General features: G+C 51.9%; 10 protein-coding genes across 10 annotated transcripts; 5 read left to right on the top strand and 5 right to left on the bottom strand.

Annotated features, from left to right (window-relative positions):
* Positions 1 to 18: 18 nt before the first annotated feature.
* Positions 19 to 1864, top strand: AtWU_01279 (putative flavin-containing amine oxidase; the record flags this gene model as incomplete). The annotated part of the gene is made up of 2 exons (XM_035496393.1): positions 19 to 747; positions 800 to 1864. 2 exons carry the CDS (start codon positions 19 to 21, stop codon positions 1862 to 1864), a joined length of 1794 nt encoding a protein of 597 aa, XP_035352286.1.
* Positions 1865 to 2370: 506 nt separating this feature from the next.
* Positions 2371 to 3639, top strand: AtWU_01278 (glycosyltransferase family 31 protein; the record flags this gene model as incomplete). The annotated part of the gene is made up of 1 exon (XM_035496392.1): positions 2371 to 3639. One exon carries the CDS (start codon positions 2371 to 2373, stop codon positions 3637 to 3639), a length of 1269 nt encoding a protein of 422 aa, XP_035352285.1.
* A 99-nt stretch (positions 3640 to 3738) lies between these two features.
* AtWU_01277 (stress-induced bacterial acidophilic repeat motif family protein) lies at positions 3739 to 4467 on the bottom strand (the record flags this gene model as incomplete). The annotated part of the gene is made up of 1 exon (XM_035496391.1): positions 3739 to 4467. One exon carries the CDS (start codon positions 4465 to 4467, stop codon positions 3739 to 3741), a length of 729 nt encoding a protein of 242 aa, XP_035352284.1.
* Positions 4468 to 6045: 1578 nt separating this feature from the next.
* On the bottom strand, positions 6046 to 7623 carry AtWU_01276 (arylsulfotransferase family protein; the record flags this gene model as incomplete). Its single annotated transcript, XM_035496390.1, has 3 exons — positions 6046 to 6914; positions 6964 to 7029; positions 7080 to 7623. The coding sequence occupies 3 exons, from the start codon at positions 7621 to 7623 to the stop codon at positions 6046 to 6048; spliced, it is 1479 nt and encodes a 492-aa protein (XP_035352283.1).
* Positions 7624 to 9439: 1816 nt separating this feature from the next.
* AtWU_01275 (MFS transporter) lies at positions 9440 to 11317 on the bottom strand (the record flags this gene model as incomplete). The annotated part of the gene is made up of 8 exons (XM_035496389.1): positions 9440 to 9690; positions 9749 to 10066; positions 10122 to 10223; positions 10274 to 10630; positions 10678 to 10800; positions 10848 to 11008; positions 11075 to 11219; positions 11305 to 11317. 8 exons carry the CDS (start codon positions 11315 to 11317, stop codon positions 9440 to 9442), a joined length of 1470 nt encoding a protein of 489 aa, XP_035352282.1.
* Positions 11318 to 12542: 1225 nt separating this feature from the next.
* On the bottom strand, positions 12543 to 13517 carry AtWU_01274 (uncharacterized protein; the record flags this gene model as incomplete). Its single annotated transcript, XM_035496388.1, has 1 exon — positions 12543 to 13517. The coding sequence occupies one exon, from the start codon at positions 13515 to 13517 to the stop codon at positions 12543 to 12545; it is 975 nt and encodes a 324-aa protein (XP_035352281.1).
* Positions 13518 to 14514: 997 nt separating this feature from the next.
* AtWU_01273 (oxidase ustYa family protein) lies at positions 14515 to 15622 on the top strand (the record flags this gene model as incomplete). The annotated part of the gene is made up of 5 exons (XM_035496387.1): positions 14515 to 14779; positions 14856 to 14987; positions 15045 to 15175; positions 15229 to 15328; positions 15381 to 15622. The coding sequence occupies 5 exons, from the start codon at positions 14515 to 14517 to the stop codon at positions 15620 to 15622; spliced, it is 870 nt and encodes a 289-aa protein (XP_035352280.1).
* Positions 15623 to 16489: 867 nt separating this feature from the next.
* Positions 16490 to 17669, top strand: AtWU_01272 (isopenicillin N synthase family dioxygenase; the record flags this gene model as incomplete). The annotated part of the gene is made up of 4 exons (XM_035496386.1): positions 16490 to 16523; positions 16576 to 16761; positions 16812 to 17186; positions 17263 to 17669. 4 exons carry the CDS (start codon positions 16490 to 16492, stop codon positions 17667 to 17669), a joined length of 1002 nt encoding a protein of 333 aa, XP_035352279.1.
* A 1357-nt stretch (positions 17670 to 19026) lies between these two features.
* Positions 19027 to 19986, top strand: AtWU_01271 (transcription factor atf21; the record flags this gene model as incomplete). The annotated part of the gene is made up of 1 exon (XM_035496385.1): positions 19027 to 19986. One exon carries the CDS (start codon positions 19027 to 19029, stop codon positions 19984 to 19986), a length of 960 nt encoding a protein of 319 aa, XP_035352278.1.
* A 734-nt stretch (positions 19987 to 20720) lies between these two features.
* Positions 20721 to 21103, bottom strand: AtWU_01270 (conidiation-specific protein 10; the record flags this gene model as incomplete). Its single annotated transcript, XM_035496384.1, has 2 exons — positions 20721 to 20909; positions 20978 to 21103. The coding sequence occupies 2 exons, from the start codon at positions 21101 to 21103 to the stop codon at positions 20721 to 20723; spliced, it is 315 nt and encodes a 104-aa protein (XP_035352277.1).
* Positions 21104 to 21515: the final 412 nt, after the last annotated feature.

The raw sequence follows: 21515 nt of genomic DNA, 5'->3' as shown, positions 1-21515 counted from the left end.
AGCTCCAATCTACTGACAATGGCTCCAACACCCGTCCTAGCCACTTCCGCCTACTACGCCCCTGGCGTGGTGTCATCCGCCTCCAAATATCTCCATGTCTCGGGCCAACCAGGCACCATTGAAGGCACTGCCCCTGCCGATTACAATTCGCAGATCCATCTTGCCCTCGCGAATCTACACCGTGTGCTAGCCGCCACCGGCGCTACCCCTCGCGATGTAGTCAAACTCACCCTCTACATCGTCGACTACGACCCCAATAACCGTCTACACACCCGTCCTCTGCAGACATGGCTCGCCGGCCACAAACCTGCCATTACTCTTGTTCCAGTACCCCAGCTAGCAGTTCCAGACTGGAAATTCGAGATCGAGGCCACCGTTGCGGTGCCGGACTCTGTCCCAACTTCGCTTTCTCTTCCCTCTCCCACAGAAACGACCGATGTGCTTATCATTGGCGCCGGCCTGTCTGGCCTCATGGCTGCCGAAACCATTATCCAGTCCGGTCACTCGTGCATCGTGCTCGAAGGACGCGACCGCGTGGGCGGCAAGACCTGGTCTTGTCCCTTGCCCAGTGGAACTGGCGTGGTCGATCTCGGCGCTGCCTGGATCAACGATACCAACCAGAGCATGATGTATGAGCTGGCAAAACGGGCTGGTGCTGAATTGATCGAGCAGAATACGACGGGTAACTGTCTTTTGCAGCGAGAGGACGGCACCCTCACTGCATTCCCTTACGGGCAGACTCCATGCGTATGCTACTTCCTCCCACCGGGTTAGAGCTCGCCCTGCTAACTGCATCAAGATAACCCCCCAAATCCAAAAAGAAATTGAACTTATCCGCGACACTGCCGAACTTGACTGCCAATCTCTCTCCACTAGTCGACCCCAGAATGCCGAGCTCGACTCCCTCTCCTTTCTCGCCTATCTGCATTCCCGCAACGCCAGCCCCGTCGCCGTGGCTAACGCCTCCGTCTGGACTCGCGCCATGCTGGGTCAGGAACCCCAGGACATCTCCGCCCTCTACTTCCTCAATTACTGCAAGTCCGGCGGCGGACTGCTCCAGATGCGATCGGATCGGAAACACGGCGCGCAGTATCTGCGTGTGCGACAGGGGACGCAGATCTTCGCGAAGACATTGGCGGAGGCTTTGCCTACGGATACAATTCGGTTCGGGCAGAGAGTGGTGGGGATTACACAGGTGCAGAAAGGGGTGAACTATGTGCAGACGGAGAGTGGGTTGGTGGTCAAGGCTCGAAAGGTCATTTGTTCAGTGCCGACACCTGTCCTCAAGACAATCAAGTTCGAGCCACAACTACCTGCTGCCAAGCAGCTGCTGGTCGATTCGTTCAGATATGGTTACTACACCAAGGTGATGTTGTCGTTCCGGACGGCGTGGTGGGCGGATCGTGGATTCTGTGGACTGGCGCAGTCGTTTGTTGGCCCTGCGTCGATTTACCGCGATACGAGCGTGCCCGAGGATGGTAAGTGGGTGCTCACGGCGTTTTTGGCCGGCGATGCTGGGAGGAATTGGTCTGCGTTGGGGAGTCAGAGAGAGCGTGAACTAGCGTTGCTGGAGCAGTTGGGGGCGATTTATGGTGACAAGGATCTGCCCAAGAGGGAATTTCTCGAGGCTCTCGGCCACGAGTGGTCTACTGAGGAACTCTCTGGCTGGGGTTGTCCCTGTCCGGCACTGCCTCCAGGCGTATTGACGCTGGCTGGCGATGCCCTCCGAGAGCCGTTCCGGGATGTGCATTTCGTGGGAACGGAGACGGCGGAGGAGTGGAAGGGGTATATGGAGGGAGCTGTGCGCAGTGGGAAGAGGGGGGCAGTGGAGGCTGTTAAGGGGCTGACGAGAAGCCAGTTGTGATACTCATATGGTAGATATAGTACTAGCGATCATCTAGACGATGCTGCATATGTGAATGGGTATGTTAATGACATCAGTTCTATAGCACGAGTTCCTCGGAATTTATCGCAAGGTGCAAATACCGACCAATCAGGAGGCATGCTGTGAAGTGGAATTTACCACAACCAAACCCCAATAGTGTTTTGTTAGCAACCAACTCTTCCAACATAGGAATCTACACAATGGATGAAATAAAGATCTACATTCCAATTTACATAGCCCCAAAACTAACGTGAGGGGGTCCAAAAAATGGGAAATGGCAGCTGTGATCCGCCGTACCCCGTGCCAAGCCTGACTCCATCCCCAACTCGATTTGATTGATTCATTCTTAATGCTCAATTCATCCCTCCGTTTGCAGCTTTGCAGCCAACTTCACCTCTCCATCCGTCTCTCAACTCTTCTTATAATCACATAACCCTCGCTTCTGCGATGGCCCTCCCTTCCACTCGCACTCGCTAACCCTCCTCATGCCACGCCGCCGCCTCATCCTGGTCGCCGCCCTCCTCGCCCTCGGCCTCCTCTACACCCTCACCTCCCACGGCGCATCCTCCCCTCCTCTCCAGATCATTCCCAATGACTGTCCCTCACGCCCCGACCTCGACAACATCCTAGTCGTCCTCAAAACGGGCGTCACTGAATCACGCACCAAAGTCCCCATCCACCTCTCCACCACCCTCCGCTGCATCCCCAACCACGTCCTCTTCTCCGACTACGTCGAACAACTCTCCCCCACCCACTTCACCCACGATGTCCTCGCCTCTCTCTCCCCGGCCCTTCTCAACCATAACCCCGAACTCGACCTCTACCGTCGCGTGCGAGACGAAGGTCCTGCCGCCCTCACTGCCGCCGACCTGAACCCAGACGTCAACACCCCGATCGGCAAACCCAATAACCCCGGCTGGAAGCTCGACAAATGGAAGTTTCTCCCCATGCTGGACGAGGCCCTGCGCGTCAAACCAGATGCGAACTGGTACATCTTCCTCGAGGCCGATACATACCTCGTCTGGGATAACTTCCTCCAGTGGCTACGGCGCTTCGATCCTTCCAAACCATGGTACCTCGGCAATCAGATGCAGATCGTGGATGCCATTTTCGCCCACGGTGGTTCCGGGTTTGCGCTGTCGCGTCCGGCGCTCGTGCAGGCTGTTAACCAGCGCAAGCGAACTAGCGATGGGTGGGAACGTGCCGTGGCGGAACACTGGGCTGGGGATTGCATGCTGGGGATTCTGCTCGAGAATGTCGGGGTGGATCTGACGTGGTCGTGGCCGATGCTGCAGATCGCTCCGCCGGAGGAGATGGATTACTTCTCCATTGGATATGCGAAGCGGCCGTGGTGTTATCCGGCCGTGTCGTTTCATCATCTGGACGAGCAGGGTATCCGTCAGTTGGATGACCTGGAGAGGGAGCTGGGGCCGCTGAAGACACCGCTGCTGTATCGCGATGTGTTCCTCAAGCTGGTCCGACCGGAGCTGCGCGATGTTCGCACCGAGTGGGATAATCTTGTCGAGGGCGACCCGGTGGCAGTGAGCAGCTTCGCGGCCTGTCGGGGCGTGTGCACTCGCGAGGCCAAGTGTCTGCAGTACGCATATAACGAGACGGAGGGAGCGTGTCGCACGTCCACGGTGCTGGCGCTGGGACATGCACGACCGGGACTATCGGCCGGATGGATGACCGAACGCATTGATGCGATGGCGGAGAGTCTGGGCGAGTGTCGCGAGATCAGCTGGATTGATTGATGCGCCCCCTTTTGACAAAGATTTCTTTTCATTCATAGTATCATACACATATATATACCGTCTATACAACCAGCGTATACACACACACATATTCACATCCTAGAATCCCTGCACAGGATTATACCCCTCGATCAACCTACTCTGACTCGACCCGCGAATCTTAAACTCCCTCGCCAACCCCGTCATCTGCAGTCCAGCCAATCTGCCCTCATCGAACCGGAACTGGCCAATGCGCACATCCCTCCCCCCATCCCAATCACAATACGTAAACACATGCACCGCATAATGTACCGTCACTCCCCCAGTCTCCTCATCCATCTTCACCACCCCTGTCACACTATACACGAACCTCCCCACGGACAAGAACCAATCCCAGCTCTGATCCGGCGTGGCCACATACTCGTGCCAGAAACTCGTAAACGGCACGACGGGCGCCTCGTCCGGTCGGGTCATCATCACTGCCTCGTAGGCAAGCTTGGCTTTGAATGTCGCCAACTCGTGCACTTCGGTGCGGAATTGCGGCATCGCTGATAACATCTCGTCCACGGAGACGTGCGCATCCCGCCCCGTGTTCCCCAGATAGTGTTTGAGGTAGTCGGCGAAGTGTGTCTGCCCTTGGTTGTGCGCTGCGCGCGCAATGCTATACAGGGTGGTTTTGTCGACGTGGTCGGCGCTGCTGGCTAGTCGGGATTTCCATGGGTAGTAGGGGGATGTGGGTGGTTTGGCTGGGTCGGTGGGAGGTGGGGGAAGAGTGACGCCGTAGTGGGGGAGGGAGTGGGTGAGGGTGGTGAAGAACGATAGTATTAGAGATAATAGTAGTATTCGCATATTGATATGATATGATAGTGTATGTATAGATAAAAAAAGATAATGTAGGTATCACGACATACAAGGGACGATGGTGCAAGCAACAAAGAATTTAAAGAATTAACTACTTTACCACTCAAGCTAGGCTAAGACTTTCAGTCATTCCTAACTTAAAACTCGGAAAGGGTCCCTGCCCATTTGTTTCAAACCGATCGGCGTTTCCAGTGGAGTGGTCTGTTTGCCGTTGTGACCTATCGCTGTCCCTGCTCAGCCTTATTTGATACCAGACCCTGCCTTGGCATTGCTGATCTTGTCTGCTTCGGAGATGGGGGTACGTGGATGGCAATGCCTTTTTGAGTCTTGTTCCGCTGTCTTGACTTTGAATGAAGGGTTTGTTGTTGCTGTTGCTGCTAAGGGTGTTTGTTCTTTGCCATTGTGATGAGATGTGCAGGGTCAAACTTTACTGGCTATGAATTGATGTCGTCTCAATGATTGAATTGTTATGATGAATTGATTGACTTCACATCCAGCCACACGGCTCGACCGACCTGTTCCAGACTCTGGCCAGTTCACGGATCGTCCGTCCAGCCATCCACTCATTGTCCTTTGCCGACACGGCACACACACGGTCGCATTGCTTGGATCGAGCACTGCCACAGACATGTCAGCACTCAACTTGAACCAAACCTTTGATCCCCAGTGTGGAAATAAATATAGAAACGCGGGAGAACATTGGCTGAGATTTCAACCAAGTCAAATTGACAGAGGATGAGAAGGAAGAAAAGGACGGAATGCATTCAATTTTGACTTGAAACACCGGATACTCCCACACGAACCCGTTCGACTGTGAAAGTCCCCACTGTAGGGTCCTTCGCTGTGCGGAATGGCGTTGTTCTCGGAACGTCCGTTATGCACCGTTCATTTCCGGTGTTTGTTCCGTGAACCCGCAACTTGTTTAGGGAAATGTGCTTGATGTCGATTAGAAGCATTGACATGTAGTGAATCAAGACGGTGACATCCAGGACCTGTTTGGTGGTGAGAGTGGATACAGATGGTTGAGCAGAAAGAGGAACTCGCTCCTATCTGGAATGCAGATTGACAACATGGCAATCCACAACGCGCAAAGATCTCCGTTCCGGAGTATGCGGAATTCAATAAGGTCGGTCAGAGTAAGGTTATATGCTTTGTGGAATGTGGGTTGAGGAATGCCTCGTGGATGCGGGTGATCTGGCCCCATTGGGGGCGACGAGTTTGAAGTGCATATTGATCCTGGGGTCTCGGCGGGCTCGGTATCATTGCTGGTGAGAACCAACCTGCTCAAGGCGAGCTATTGAGAGTGAAATAGCATCTTGTATGATGGGCGCTAACTGTCAGACAAAGCTGTCTTTATCAGATGGTGTAGAAGAGTGATAAGATGATCGTCACTGCTTGGCATGAATCGAAGTATCCGATCAAGGATGTCCGATCATTCGAAACACTCGTACGGGCGGCAAAACCAATTCCAGCTAAAGCTCAGTAGTAAAAGAGGATTAACAACAGCCATAATGGCCATACATACCATTCATCTCATAAGCATATATACATAACGTCGCCACCCACTCATGCAACCGGAATATACTTCCTGGCAGAAACAGCATTCGTCTTCGCCAGCACCTTGTTCCCCTCTCCCACAGCCTCGGCATAATACTTCACATCACTCGACGCCCGCTCACTCTTCCACAACAGAGTCGTCTCAAAAGACTTCCGCGACACCACTCCAAGAGACGTCGCATTACCCCTCTCAGACTGATAGAACCGCCATGCCTTTGTCTCTGTATCGCCATTCCAAGACACATACAACCGGACAGTTTGCGACGCATCCACATATGCAGCAATGGCCGGGACCTCCGTCGGTGTGCCCGTCCAGTTGGCCAAGAATCCACGATAACTCTCCGCTTCCTCAATGAAAGCGTGATAGATGATCTTATTACTGGCATCGTACTCAGTGACTGCGCCCGCCTGGCCCCAATTCACGAAGATATTATCATTGGATAGCAGCTGCGCGTTCCCTTGTGAAGCCGCCTGGATCCCATACGGGGCTGTCGCTTTGCGAAGGATGGTCGCGGTATCGCTGCTGTGGTCCAATTCGACAATCAATGCACGCGATACGTTGTTGACGATGACTTCGCCGTTGCCGGAGTTGTCGAAGAAGGAGATTATCTCTTTCGATGGCGACTGGTAGTGCCAGCGTGCGTGGTGCTGGTACCCAAAGGTGAAGTTGTAGTTGAAGGTGGAGTGCTTGCCTCCGAGCTCCCAGATGATGGACCCGTCGGTGCCGTTGATCTTGAAGATGGTGCTGAAGTGTCGTGAGGAGAGGAGGTAGTTGCCGTCTTTGTCTTTGTCCACGCTGTTCAGGTGGATGAAGTCCCATGTCGTGCTGGAGGAAAGACCGCTGTCGCTGGTTGATGAGCCGAGAGTGACCAGGCTGTCTGGGATGTGTCAGTAAAGCTCAAAAGAGAGCTGATAGACGAGACGAACCTGCGGGGTCGACGTGGTCGAGAGCGTTCCACTCGAAGATCAGTTCACCAGTCTCGATGTCGAATTCTGCATTGCATTAGCGCGAACAATGGCATTGACCAAGGATGGATACTCACCCTGGAACAGACCATCACCAATCCACTGCTGCGACGAGTTCCCGCCATAAGCCGACAGATTAGCCACGGTAGGGAGATAGACCTCCACCAGCGCGGTCTTCCCGTCGATGACATTGAACTCATGAATAGAAGGAATACGATGATTTCCCGCCTTCGCAGTTACGACATGCTCATAGTTTTGGTTCAGGATCACCTGCTGCCCGAATCCTTCACCATGCGACGTATCCATTGTCCCTTGGAACCCCTGCAGGACAGGCTCACCCTGGTATGTCGTGACGTGAAAGTTACCGACAAACCCGGCATAGTACCCGATGCCAGACCAGATCAGGTCGCCATTCTTGCGGTAGATGTATGCGCCGCTCTGCTGGATATCGTCCGAGTAAGGGGCGAGAAAGACATACTCCGTGCCGTTGGCATCAGGGGCTGGGATGGTGATGTTCAGCTTGGGAGGGGAGAGGTCTGGTCGCGAGCGATATTGCCCGTCTGCTATGGCAAGGGGGGACAGAGCCGCCAGGAGCAGGCTATATTTGGTTAGAGCGATCATGCTGCTACTGCTATGCTTCGCAATGCTCTCGTCCTGCTTCCGGAATCCTCCTCCATTTTCATCCCTGGACCTCCCCTTTTATGCGGAGATTTCTATCACACCATCTGTGGTGGTGTCGAGGACAAGATTGAACAATTCCTAACCGGCACGATGATAACACCATCGGTGGACACTTTGCACTCATCGTCAATATCGCTTAAGCTGCAACTAGATATTAGTTCTTCGGCAAGAGAGAGTTGTTGATTCGGCTTTTACCCCCGGATTGGGTACGTGGTGGGGGGTTTATTGTGCCATTGATCTTCGCGATGACGCGAGCGCGGCTGGCGATGACTACATCAACAGGTACACAAGCGAGGTCTCACATCTCTCAAAGGTGATGCGGGAAGCAGATTCCCCGAATCTACTTTAAAAAGGAAAAGTTGTTGATATTGACGGCCTGTTAGATATGGATATCACAGGTGCAGTGTTTCCAGGAATATGACATCCAACCTACCTGCCTGATACCACTTGCATACAGCTGTTATCTTATCAAGATCGCTGGTCCCGATCTCATGACAGAATGGAACCACGGACAGGCCTCTGCACCATTCCTGTTCCTGCAATATCGCGTCATTTCATTTCGGCAGATATCGCAAGCGAAGTAGGACGCTAATTATATGAACAAGTGACAGCGGATTATCCGAGCATGTGGAAGGAAATGAATGGGACTATCACTGCCTTTTCTGACAGTGGTAGCCATGTTTGGAGGGAAAGCTTTGAATGCCTTTTCTTTATTACCGCATGAGATATCGTTGCGATATGATACTTCGTAGTTATATAATATACCCTTCTATGAATTGTGCTATCCAAGAGGTCGATGAAGAGGATGTATGCCACTTGTAGACTCAGATTCCAACATAATTACAACTCAGTTCAGGCATGCAGCACTTCAGAATATGCAACAATCGACAATCATGACATATCTTCTTCTCGACTGGAATATAAATGCAGGACCCATTATCATAACTCTGTAGTCCATTCGGTTACTGCTCTGATTTCGTGATCACACAAGCCATACTACCCTTTGGGAAAGCCGTTCAAACACACCGTGACTTGACTCCAACAACTTACCTCAAAATATACCTCTCATAGCCCTGCATGTCTTCAGCCCCGGTGGACAGAAAGCTTGAATATAAGTGACGCCAAGGTCTTAGGTCTTAGAACACTAGCTATAATTTATCTGACGAGGGTTAATCATGCCACTAGATGATGCTGGGTCGAGTGAAGCTAATTGGTCTGGGAGGTTCTCGTGGTGTTAGATTATATGTTCTACATGGTACATACCAGTTTAGATGAAGCCATAGTAGAGTAGATGACCCATACTACTCTGGACCCAGTGACTTCTCGGCGTGGGGTATTAACCTAAGATCTGGCTATATCGATACATTACTGTCATCGAGGAACGCTACCTCCCAACCAAAGGATAGAACCGGTTACCAACACGAAGGGCAACATAACCTACAAAGCCACACACAACTTCAATCACTGAGAATCCCATCCCTGCTATTACATCAGAATGACTATCTGATCTTGCTTGGAAATCCATCTTCAAATCTAGAATTATGGGGATGACTCCGCCAGAAATGCCAAGCACACTACCCTGATTAGTTCCATTGCAAAGCCGTCGGGATCCGCCGACGCGTATATTATCCGTCTCCGACATCGGAGACCTAACCTATCCTCGTAACTAATCTAACCCAAAATTATGTAGTAGTAATTATTGTCTCAGTCACTCATTCCCTCGTAAGCAAGTAAGCAAAGTAAATAAGCAAACACATCAATAAGCGTAACGGTACGTCGGCGACATATCACCCAGCAATTCTTCCTCTTCCTCCGTGATGGTCGACGGATCGATGCGACCCTCGGCAATCGCACGGTCGCGTTTCTTGTTGTCGTGCCACACCGCGAGGAAGTAGAGAATCGACATGGCGGCGGAGAAGGCAAGGAAGGATACGCCGATGCTGTATCCGGGACGGTAGAAGGGGGCGTCTTTGGAGAGGAAGGAGTAGGTGGAGATGATTCCGCCAACTGTGATTAGAGGGTTAGTTATTGGTCGGTCGGGGTTGAGCATGAGGGCTGTGCTTACTGTTGCCGAAACCAATCTGCCACGCCGTTCCTATACTGCGCCGACGATGGCCACCGAGGTTCATCGCGAACCAGCAGACTAATACTGGCATCGCGCTGTAGCAGCCGCTGGTCACCAGGAACAGCGCGCCGTATTGAACATGGTATTGTGAGGTGTCGTGGATGTTGAGCAGGATACCGAATCCGGCCATGGCTACCAGCATCGGGATGATGGTGAATAGGAAGCGATGGCGGAATTTATCAGAGAGGTATGCGATGAGCATGGAGAAACCGAACGAAGCGGCCCAGGGTGGGATGGAGTAGAGCTGGGTTTTGACCGCTGGAAATACATTAGCGACTGCACCTTTATCTGGGATCCTGAGGTCAGAACATACAACTGTAGCCGTACGTCTGGATAATGGTCGGCGCAAAGTAGGCATAACCATACGCTGTAACGACCTGTCCAAAGTACATCAAGCCACCGATGAAGATCTTGTCTGCACAAATCATTAGCACGGTTATCGCCATCGCAGCCACGAATACCTACAGTCCTTGAAGACAGCAGCAATATCACGCCAGGTCATGCTAGCATCGGCAGCCGACTTTCCTACATCCTTCGCCAGCTTGTCGCGCAGGAATGCCCGCTCCTCCTCCGTCAGCCATTTGGCGTCTTCGGGGAAGTCGGGAACCACGAAGAAACAGCCAATGGCCACCACACAGGTCAGAACACCCTCGATGATGAACACCCATCTCCATCCACTGTATCCTCGGAGGCCGTCCATCTGTCCCAAGCCGTAGGCGAGCAAGCCACCAAAGGCACCGGCGAGAGTCGTCGAGCTGAAGAAGAAACTGAAGCGCTTCTGGGCTTCGCTGCGCTTATACCACATTCCCAGCAGGTAGAAGCCTATCAAGTCAGTATGCGACCATGAAATCGGGGGGAATTCGACATACACCCAGGAAACAGGCCTGTCTCGAACATGCCCAGGAACCAGCGCGTTGTCATCAATCCTCCCCAGTTCTGCACCAAACCCTGGCAGACCATGACCAGGCCGAAGCCGAACATACAAAGCGACACTAGATGCATGTCAGTGTGGCCCTAAACATGGCAGCGCAATACGTACACCATGTGTGCGGCTTCAACTTCTTCATCAACACGTTGGACGGAATTTCGAAGATGATGTAAGGGACGAAGAAGATGGTAAGGGCAGTATTATATTTGGTTCCGGTCTCGATATTCAAGTCGGATTTGAGACCCAAAATGGCCGCGTTACTGACATTGACGCTGTGCAATTGATGAGTTTCACGCCTCTTGGAATCGAGCGCCCATTTCTCTGGGTGTTATGCATACCGATCCAAAAATGCAAGCAGATACATGACGCAAAGACACGGCACCACATGCCAATCAATCTTGGCCATCAACTTGCGCTCGTTGACGGAGGCGTATTGCGACGGTGCTGGCGAGGACTCGCCATTGTCAGCCACTGGCTGTTTCTCTGTAATCCCAGTCAGTCAAATTTGGGAGAGTCGAGCGCCGATCAAGTCAGCGCAAAGAATAACTCCGGTCGCGGTTGGACATACCGTCAACGGTCATTTTCTATCGCGCGATCGCAAGAACGATCGCAGAACACACACACAACCGAGGAGGACGGAAGAAAAGCAGAGTCTGAGAAAATCCAAACATGACGGCGACGACAGCGCGCGTGGCTGCAGCGGACTTTTAAACGAGAGCTGAAGGGCGGGGAAAGCTAGATCGGCCAAGCTGAACCAGGAACGAAGATGACTCCTATGATTGCCAAAAAATGCGCCAATCCGAGGAGACAGTGGAGACCAGCTGGGCGGGTTGGATGAACCAACCATCCATGTCCGATTTGGAGCTGGCCACTGCGCTATCGCAGTCTACGCAGGCTTGGGTTGTGACGATCGAGTCATGCTGGATTTTTCATTTGGTCGGCTGTCTCTCTCTCACTCTTTTCTGTCTTGTCTTCTGTCTCTCCCTTCCCTCGGCTAAGGGGTTGAAGGATGAGGCTTGGCACCGATGTCGGGATACCTGGACTCTTATGACTGGTACAGAGTAGTAGTCTAGCTCATAAATTAGCTATGTTACATCCTGATTATTGCGCATAAACAATTCAACCTCGGAGGAAAGGCGAGCCTGTCGGCAAAGGTTACTTGTCGATCGCACCGAGAGGCAAGGGGGGTTCCATGAACATCACTTGCCCGGTTGGGAACCGGTCGGTGATTCAGCTGCAGCGATCTGGAGTTCAAGCTTCATGGTGGCCCCTCTGTTCCCTCCCGTGCAGAGTTTTTGCTCGTGTGGGTTGGTCCACTGAATAGAGATTTACAGTGTCAGAAGCACAAAGAAAATTGTCTCCCGAGTCAGAGTGCGATGGTGTTTTGAGGGCAACATCTCAAACCCACACCGGATCTGAATCGGAGGATCTGCGATGCTCGCCAGAAGGAAAAAAGGTTGTTAATATGGGGAAGCGGGTCTTGGAATCGTCAACAAGTTAAAGATCCAATGAGGGCCAGTTTGATTTGCCATGTCCGCGGTACTTGCCCCAACCAATAATGTGTCTGCAATCTGCATATGTCTGAAGGCATAAAGTAAGTACAAGATAATGATTATGTAAGTATTTCAAGAACAAGCAACGCTACATTATGTTTATCTAGTTAACTAATCCATTGCTAATAAATACAACAGAATAACACATTCTTAGACATCATCATCATGATTGATCTCCCAATCCCAGCAGCGTCACCCTGAACTTTTGCTCAGGTAACACTTGTCCTCCGTATCATCAGGCACTCAACCCCCTTTAATAACTGCCGTAAGAAGCGTACTTTCCATAGTTGCCGTAGTTGCCATAGTTCCCATATCCCGCAGCAGCAGTGGTCGTGCTAGCAGCAGAGGTGGTCGAGGACTCACTGTCCTGCTCGGGCTGGGGCTCAGCATCCCTCTTGTACGAGCCGTAGCTGGCATATTTGCCATAGTTGCCGTAGTTTCCGTAGTTGCCATAGTTCGCCGCAGTCGTGGTCGCAGACTCGGTCGAGCTCGTCGCAGAAGCAGTGCTGCTCACCTCGGGCTCCTCGTCACGCTTGTACGCCTCGTAGCTACCGTAGTTTCCATAGTTACCGTAGTTGCCATAGTCGCCGTAGCTGGCCGGTGCAGTGGTCGTAGGGGCCGCGGTGGTGGTGGTCGAGCTAGGATCGGGCTCCTCACCACGCTTGTAGGCCTCGTAACTGCCATAGTTACCGTAGTTGCCATAGTTTCCATAGTCTCCGTAGCTAGCAGGGGCGGTAGTAGTAGGGGCTGCAGTGGTGGTGGTGGAGCTGGGGTCAGGCTCCTCGCCACGCTTGTAGGCTTCATAACTGCCATAGTTTCCGTAGTTCCCATAGTTGCCGTAGTCGCCGTAGCTAGCAGGGGCAGTGGTGGTAGGGATAGTGGTGGTGGTGCTCAAGCTGGGATCGGGCTCTTCGCCACGCTTGTAGTTTTGGTAGCTACCATAGGTGCCGTAGTCTCCATAGTTGCCATAGTTGCCATATCCCGCAGCAGTGGTGGAGGTGGCAGAGGCAGTCGACGACACGCTGCTGGTCGTCTCATCCGCCTCAGGCTCGCCGTCCCTCTTGTAGGCCTGGTAGTTGCCGTAGTTGCCATAGTTGCCGTAATCTCCGTAGCTTGCAGGAGTTTCAGTGGCCGTGGCAGTGGAAGTCTCCGTGGCCACAGGACGGGCAGTAGCAGCGAGCAGGTGGCTGCTCAGCACCAGGAGAAGACCCTTAGAAACGGAGTGCATCATGTACAACGAGATGAAGAAGTATGATTAAAGTTTAAGAGAGGGGAGTGTGATGTTCTGGAAGATCTTGGGATTTGCATGAGACTGGGGAATACATGCGGCCATATTTATAACTTCTTTGTCTCCCTGCTTAACACCCCGGCATCCATTTTTAGCAGAATGCCAATATCTCTCAGCGTGGAGTAAGCGTCCTGCCACGGCGTACCGGCATGATTGGCCAAGTCTCGGATTGTGCCATCTCTCGAAGCTCTATCTCGAGAGTAGCCGAGGACCGGCCTCAGTCCAATCACGGCGACACCCCGAGATGACCAAGTGGCGCTGCGGATGCCAGTGTTACACTCATATGCCTCACAAGTAGGCACCCCTCATTGCGAGCTGGTGCATCCACTTCCCTCTCCGGGATAAGAAGGGGCTTGGAAGTTGACCTAGATCGCGGCGATGACCCATCGTGATCCGCCACCAGGCGGCCAGTATAGGGTGTTAATAATAGCGTGCAGATGGTTTAATGACGGTGAATCCGGGTTTAATCTCGGGAGTAAGGCATCTTTGCGTCATGTCTCAGTTGGACGAAAGTAAGATGTCGAGCTGTAAGGCGGGCAGTGAGCTCGTATTGAGGATCTTCAGCGATCCATCCACTCCGGAAACCCTCATTGGGCGGCCGAATGAGACAACGTCTGCGGCCAAGCGGAGGGTGTCTTACTTGGAACAAATAACATCACCGCCAGGATGAGCCTCTCCGCACCTGCACGAGCCTGGTTGTCTCACCAACCACTCGGATGAGTGTTACACCCGTCACTTGGTCCTCCCAACGGCGGGTTTGGCTTCGGGAGGATATTATTAGCATCGGACCTGGCGGAGGGCATAGATGGGCCCATTGGTCCTCTTCCATGGGCAACCGAGAATAAACACTCGTGCTGCGCTCTTTTTGACGGAGAAGAAGGCTCGTGAAGTTGTTGCTCATTCTTTTTCCTTCGAAAAAGAGTCGTTCCTTGATACCATGAATTCTGCGCGCAACACCAACTCTTTTGACGACAAGATGAACACCTCGGAGCGGTCCGACTCGACCGATCGCGAGAGACTTCTTGTCGATGAAGAAGATGTTCACTGGTCGGGGAAGAAGAGTGTGCGATCGGGGCCTGGAAGGTGGTTGAACATCATTCTCGTCGTTGTCATTGCCATAGTGTCGTGTTTGGTCGGTATCTTCGTCGGCCACAACCAAGGGGATTCGGACAAGGCGTGCACGCGGCGCATCACCCAACACTGTACGTCCTAATTTCAAGACTGTCACCGAGCGTCAAAAAGCGAGGAAATCAGAACGTTGAGCTAACGCGACCGTAGCACCCGTGATATCCAATGTTGGGCTCAACTATCACAAGCAACAGTTCAACGGGTCGCTCCTCAAAGAGAACATCTTCCGACAAGATGCCAGCCCGGAAGTAGATGCAGCATGGGAGTCTCTGGGTGCCAACTGTTGGTTTCCTTTCACATTATGGAGTGAGTGAGTGGAGTTGGCTGATCGTAGTCCAGACCGATCCATTCGCGTCCCTGCCGAAGAAGCCGAGAAATCAGGCCTCGCTCCCGACCAGGTTAAGATCAACGAGAAGTACGGAGGTGGATATCCTGCCAATGTGGAGGGATTTCACCATCTGCACTGCTTGGTATGTTAAACAGGATAAATGACAATATAGGTTGTGCGACTAACGCGTTACAGAATCTCCTACGCCAATCCCTTTACTACAACTACGACTACTACCGTGACCTTGGCAAAGGCGCCTTCACCAACAATGACTACGTTGTCCGTCGCCACGTCAGTACGTTTTCACTACTACTTATTTCTTCTTAACTCGGTACTAACGTGGATAGCTCATTGTCTCGATATCATCCGTCAGCAGCTGATGTGCACCGTGGACGTGGGAGTCCTGGGTCAAGTTTGGGTCCACCCCGACCACCCTGAGCCCTTTGTCGACTTCAACACTGAGCACAAGTGCCGCAACTTTGAGGAGATCCGCGAATGGGCGGAGCGAAACCAGCTTCCGGAGACTGTTCCTAATGATTTCCTCCAACCCCCGAAGATCGGGGATAGAGTGTATGAGGAGATTCCATGATGATTGCTGCTGTCTGTATATAGAATGTACATATAAATGTCTTGATGTCAATGAACTAAGGAAATGCCATTTCTTTCCTAATGTAAAGCGACTTTGTGAAACGTTGGGCTGAAACTCTAACCATTCAACATCCCCCGAGATTAGGGAATCTGGGACAAACGGACCATGGGCCTTTGGAAGCCTAATGAATTCAGGTTGCAGCAGACTGAGTCATGAAACTTGATGTGATAAATTGAGCTCGGTGATATTTGAAGACAGGATTGGATGGGAATAGTAGTTGTGGAATTAGTAATTCGTAAATATTTCCTGGTAATGGGCAATCAATCACTGCCCCCAGGGGCCGTCACGATAATAAGAAATGCCCATTGCACTTTCCACAAGATTCCTGGTTGCTCGCATGTATACCAAATCCGGCAGTCCTGAATGGCACCCGGCGTGAAGGTGGTTCGACTGGCCGGATAGGGCTGATCAAGGTTACGTTGATCCGCCGCCGTCCCATGGATGATGGTACCTGGAAAAGGATGACCCAGGAGATGGAGGTTGCAGTCTGATATTCTACATGATCACAGTACAGCGGCTTCTAATTACTGTAGGTGTTCTGGGTGTATACCAGAAGAGTCGTGCCGATAAGTTCTACATGTGGCGCCTGATTCACGGCTAGAATCATTCTGGAAGAAAGCGCCCTCCTGCAGGGCTACCCAAGCCTTTCACAACATCGAGGATCACCGGCGACTACCCCGCATCAAGAGATGAAATCTGCAACCGAATCATCTTTCTAGTTGTCATGCTTTCTTCGTCGGCAACTCCGTTGGCACACCAAATGGAACTCTAACCATATGAGCTTCGTTGCTCCACTCGATCGAAATCATGAGCCCTATTATCCCTATTATTGATTTCGCTCGTAGGTAGACAGAACAAATATGTCTGGAAACATGCACTGACCATCCCCCCAGCCTTCCACGGGGGCAGCAGTGAAGACCGACAGCACCTGAAGGAAGAAATCCACCACGCTTGCAAAGACCTTGGATTCTTCCAACTAAGCAACCACACCATTCCACCCGAACTCCAAACAGCTATCCTAGAGCAGTCCAGGGAATTCTTCCGTCTACCGGTGGAGACCAAGGAGAAATACGATAGGGGTAAGTTCGCAAGCAACATCCACACCGGTGCCCACTGTTTAAGCTCCTAGACAATGACAGCTTCAACCGCGGATACGAACGCTTGCGAGCCCAGAACTTCGAGAAACGATTCGCAGGTGACCTAAAGGAGAGCTTTTTTCTCGGTCGACATCTCCCACTAGATGATCCGGATGTCCAAGCCGGCAAATTCGGCCTGGGTCCCAACAAGTATCCCGCTGAAGTGACAGACCCGCAGCTCTTCCGAGACACGGTGGATCGCTACTATGGAGCCGTTCTCAGTCTCACATTCGACCTTATGACTGTCATTGCAGAAATGGTGGGCCTTGGTTCAGATGCTCTACGCAGGTTCAGTACTAAGCCCATTGCTACACTTCGCTTGCTCCACTACCCCCCTCAGGCTCCTGATGCGTCCGAGCTGGAGAGAGGTGTGCATGCCAACCCTCCCGCATTCGGCTCCAACCAATATTGGGGGTACCACTGATGAGCTAACTTTACTTGTAGGCATCGGGGCTCACAGCGACTTTGGTGCTATTACCATCCTCCTGCAGGACTCTGTTGGGGGTCTACAGGTTTGGAGCCGGAAGTCGAACGAGTGGGTGGACGTGGTACCTGTGCCCGGCGCAGTGGTAGTCAATACGGGCAATATGATGATGCGTTGGACAAACGATCGGTATATCTCCAACCTACACCGAGTCATCAATACATCGGGAACTGCGCGCTACAGCGTTCCGTTCTTCTTTGATGGCAACGCAGATTTCCTGGTCGAGTGCCTGGAAAGCTGCCTCGAGCCAGGCGAAAAACCCAAATACGGCCCGATTACTGTAAACGACTGGATGGTTGGCCGCTATGCGGATACTTTTGGGGGTGGCGAGGTCAAGGGCGAAAAGGACCTTGTGAGGTTGGAGTAACTACACCAGGATACATATGGTCGAGGCAAAGCATCATGGCAATAACGCACGGTTCTTTCTATCAACCGCGGAGAAGCATGAGGATCCTAGGCTTAATTCTACCTCAAGGATGGATAGTCACATACCCAAACCACTGGGTACCAGGGAAGCCAGGCGCGGCCCGAGCGAAGCACATCTGACTCTCGAGTTTTGAACGTAAAGTAAGTAGAATTTAGAAGAGCCACAGGGACGATTGAAGCATCAGGGATATTATTGCCTTTAGTGATCGACCGTGTAATGCACGGCGGGCCTATGACAGAGCCGGCTAGATCGGGGGGATAAAGTATCCACCATGCAGCAGAAGAGTATCCATAGCTAACGATTCAGCAAGATTAGGTAATCTGAATATTTTCTTGTCTATAGAGCCCAATGCACGCAATGGGCAATCCCGAACGTTGGAACAGAAAACATGAATCGTGTCGTCAAACCTTGCTGGGTGGCTTCAGAATGCATTGTTCTGTGTAACGCGGCCATTGGAGGGCCCAGCAGCACCGGCTGCACGGATTTAGTAAGTCTCGAGGTCGTAGATGTCACCAAACATTCAATATCCCAGCTATTTGAAAGAACCGACCGTGAGGGATGGTGGGAGCATGCCCAGTACCTGCTTAGGCCCCTTGGAAAGGCCCGGGATTTAAGTTAGCAGTCGGGATATGAAGTGCAAGCAATTGGATCGACTCGAAACGTCATGCTGCAAGTACAGGCTCCACCCGAACCACACTGAAAATAAATCCGGATTGTTCTAGCGGGTTGCCATCGGCTCAGTGTCGCCTCTGACAGGCGCGTTTTCTTCCCGGACCAATCGATCCTACGTCAACCATGTTGCCCCGGAGTTTGAGCTCGACCAGATTACTACTTTGTATATTTCTGTGGCCCCAGGCAATCCGGTTTGGAGCGGATATCTTCCGTCCCCCGTCCACCCACCCCCCCATCAACCCTTTTTCCCCCAATGCGTGCGTTTAGATCCCTGCCGGATTTATTATCCCTACAGCCCGACTTGCGCGTTCGTCTGTGATTTCCCCTTTGTGTGGCGCCTTGTCGTCGATCGAGAGAATACCGTTGATCAACCTTATCGAACCTGCTCAGTGCTGTGATTTAACGGACGGTCTGGCTCCCTCCAATCAGGGCTCGTTAATCGCATCACTGGGCGTGCCTTGCAAACCACCCACATTATCAACTTCGTATAAATAGCAGCCGTGATCACCATTTACTGCGCAACACCTTAGTGGCTTATTTTTGTATCTGCATACTATCTTAATTGTGTATCAATATTCCAATTCACCACTGCTTACCTCACCAATCCCTTCCCCTAAACGCTTCAATGGCCGACGTGAGAATGTCCGCCGACTTGAACCTCTACGGCCCCCTCTCCGGACCAACACCCACCACCGACGAGACCTGGCCGGGCTCCCTTCCTTTCTATCTCGATAACACCATTCCCCAGGACTGTCTTTCTCTCCCTCTGTTCGAAGATAACAATCAATGGCTGCTCAACTCCTTCGAGCCGCCCGTGTCCTGGGCCACTGGACCCGCTCTCCGAACCAACTCCACCGCTAGCTCGGACGCCAGCTTCATTGCTCCCTGCCAGACCGTGCACAATCCTACCAACGACTACGAGCAAAAATGCTCCCCGATGCAGGCCACCTTTCCTTTAGTACCGGCACAAATGCCTACAGCTCCTATGCACGAAATCACCTCGCGGGGTAGCATCACAAGCGTCAGCAGCGGTGGCAGCGCCGACAGCAATCAATCCCGGTTCAGTATTTCCAGCTACAGCAGCAGTAATGAGAGCCCGGTATACAGTCGTCGGGGGAGCTCCAATCGACCACCCTCCCCGGGATTTGAAGTGAACGAGCGCGAACGACGCAAACGGGAGCGGTTCCTTGAGCGCAATCGCGTGGCTGCCAACAAATGCCGCAAGAAGAAGAAGGAGCATGCCAAGCAGCTCGAGAGTCGTTGCGAGACGGTCTCGCGAGAGAACACGCTCCTGGAAAGTCAAGTGGATCACCTGCGGGGCGAAATCTTGAACCTAAAGAATGAGCTGCTCCGGCACTCCCACTGCGGGGATGAGAGGATTAAAGATCATTTGGCGAAGATGGTGAAGCAGCTTTCTGATAAAGCTGGTACGACAACTCAGAGTCCCGAGGAGAAGAAAGAGTCATTGCCTCCGACAAAGAGTCCAAAGCAGGAGCAGGAGATGACAATGGATCTTGAGGATTTGGTACAGCTCCCGGCTGCTGGGGACGGTTCAGCAACAGAGGGGCAAAAAGATACAGAGTGAAGGTCTAATTCTGAGATCGTCAATGGCCTGTACATGATGGCCTGCGGTGATTTGATTAATGTCTATATGATGAGGCGTTGTGGATATTTTTGGTTCCTTTTTCCCCTTCCTACGTCCCTATCTCTTAACCCTTTCTAATGTCTTTTGTCTCTTCCCTTACTCCTTTTTACCTCTCTACCTTTCTCTCCTCGGGACTTTCTCAAAGATACCTATCCACGGCGATGGAAAAGTACTGTGTACGAGCTAGATGATAGATACGATTGATGATGATGGCGGAAGCTAGCGTGCTAGCGATGTTTCTGTTTCTAATGTGGCGAGCGGGGTTTAACGGGGCGCAAAAGTAAACTTCAATCCAACTATCTTGTACAGTCGATCACATCATGCTTGCAAGTAATTCGTTAAGGCTGAATCAATTTAATATATCCATTGTCGTCATGATCGTCAATAACGGGTCGAATGGCCAATAGTGTTAGCGACGGGGCCACCACTTACTCAATGGACCTTCGAAGATATTCGCCATCCAATCGTACTTCACGTTCTAAACTACTGTACTGCTTGTATTAGTCTCCGAAACTCTATTATCAATAGCAATACAATAATAATCCAATTGATCAATGGCACACTGAATACAATTTATCCCCATACTTGACTAATAATACACTCGATTCATATCACATAAAAACTCTTCCCCAGCAAGGCCGATCATAATGTCATGGTGCTTAGTACGAGTAGATTTACTCCTCCGGCATATCGCCCCCAGTCCTCGATCCTCCCTTCCGACCAGCCTCTCTAGCCCGAGGATCTCCAGGCTCGAAGCTCCCCCCAGATGACATTCCTCCCTTGTGGCCGGCTTCCCGGGCCCGTTCTTCGCCGGGCTGGAAGCTTCCACTGGAGGCTTGGCCGCCCATGGAGGCGATGTTGCGCTGTCACCATCTTGATTAGTACTATGCTCTCGTTTATGAAGGAGAAGAAGGGAATGGGATCAATGTACCTGCTTGTCCTCGTCCATGGAGGCGAATCCGCCCGAGTGGCTGGACTGGCCACCCTTGCGGGCGATGTTCTCGACTTCTTCCTGGGGGCGGTTGGCGAAGTTGCCGGGGTTGGGGTTGGAGGCCATTTTGATGGTTGTGTGTGTGTATAGTGTGTATGTGGTATGCTTTGAGATAGATGTTTGTTGATTAAGATGGGAGAGTAAGTTCCAGGGTTGGGGTAGGCTATTTGTAGGTCTTTCAGACTCTGGATAATGATGTTTTGTGTCTAACTATAGATATTATAATGACTATGTACTGATGTCAATGGTCAATGCGATAACTATGACTGTGAATGTGGTATACATGGTATAGTCAGCCTCGATTCAAGTTTCGGGGAATTCTCCAGGGTCCGACTGCATGTGGTCTACATGGTATGTTCCTACTTTGCGTAGGGCAGGGACAAGGTACAAGCATTGGTTGTGAAGTCATTCAGCATCATGTTGTGGGAACATGGGGTAATACGAGTGCTTCTCTCTTTATTGATATTCTCGAGAAAAG

The sequence above is a fragment of the Aspergillus tubingensis genome (assembly GCF_013340325.1).
Source record: "Aspergillus tubingensis WU-2223L DNA, scaffold_3, whole genome shotgun sequence".
Taxonomy (NCBI): domain Eukaryota; kingdom Fungi; phylum Ascomycota; class Eurotiomycetes; order Eurotiales; family Aspergillaceae; genus Aspergillus; species Aspergillus tubingensis.
Note: the sequence above shows the minus strand (reverse complement) of the source record. Positions and strands in the feature narration are given on the sequence as shown.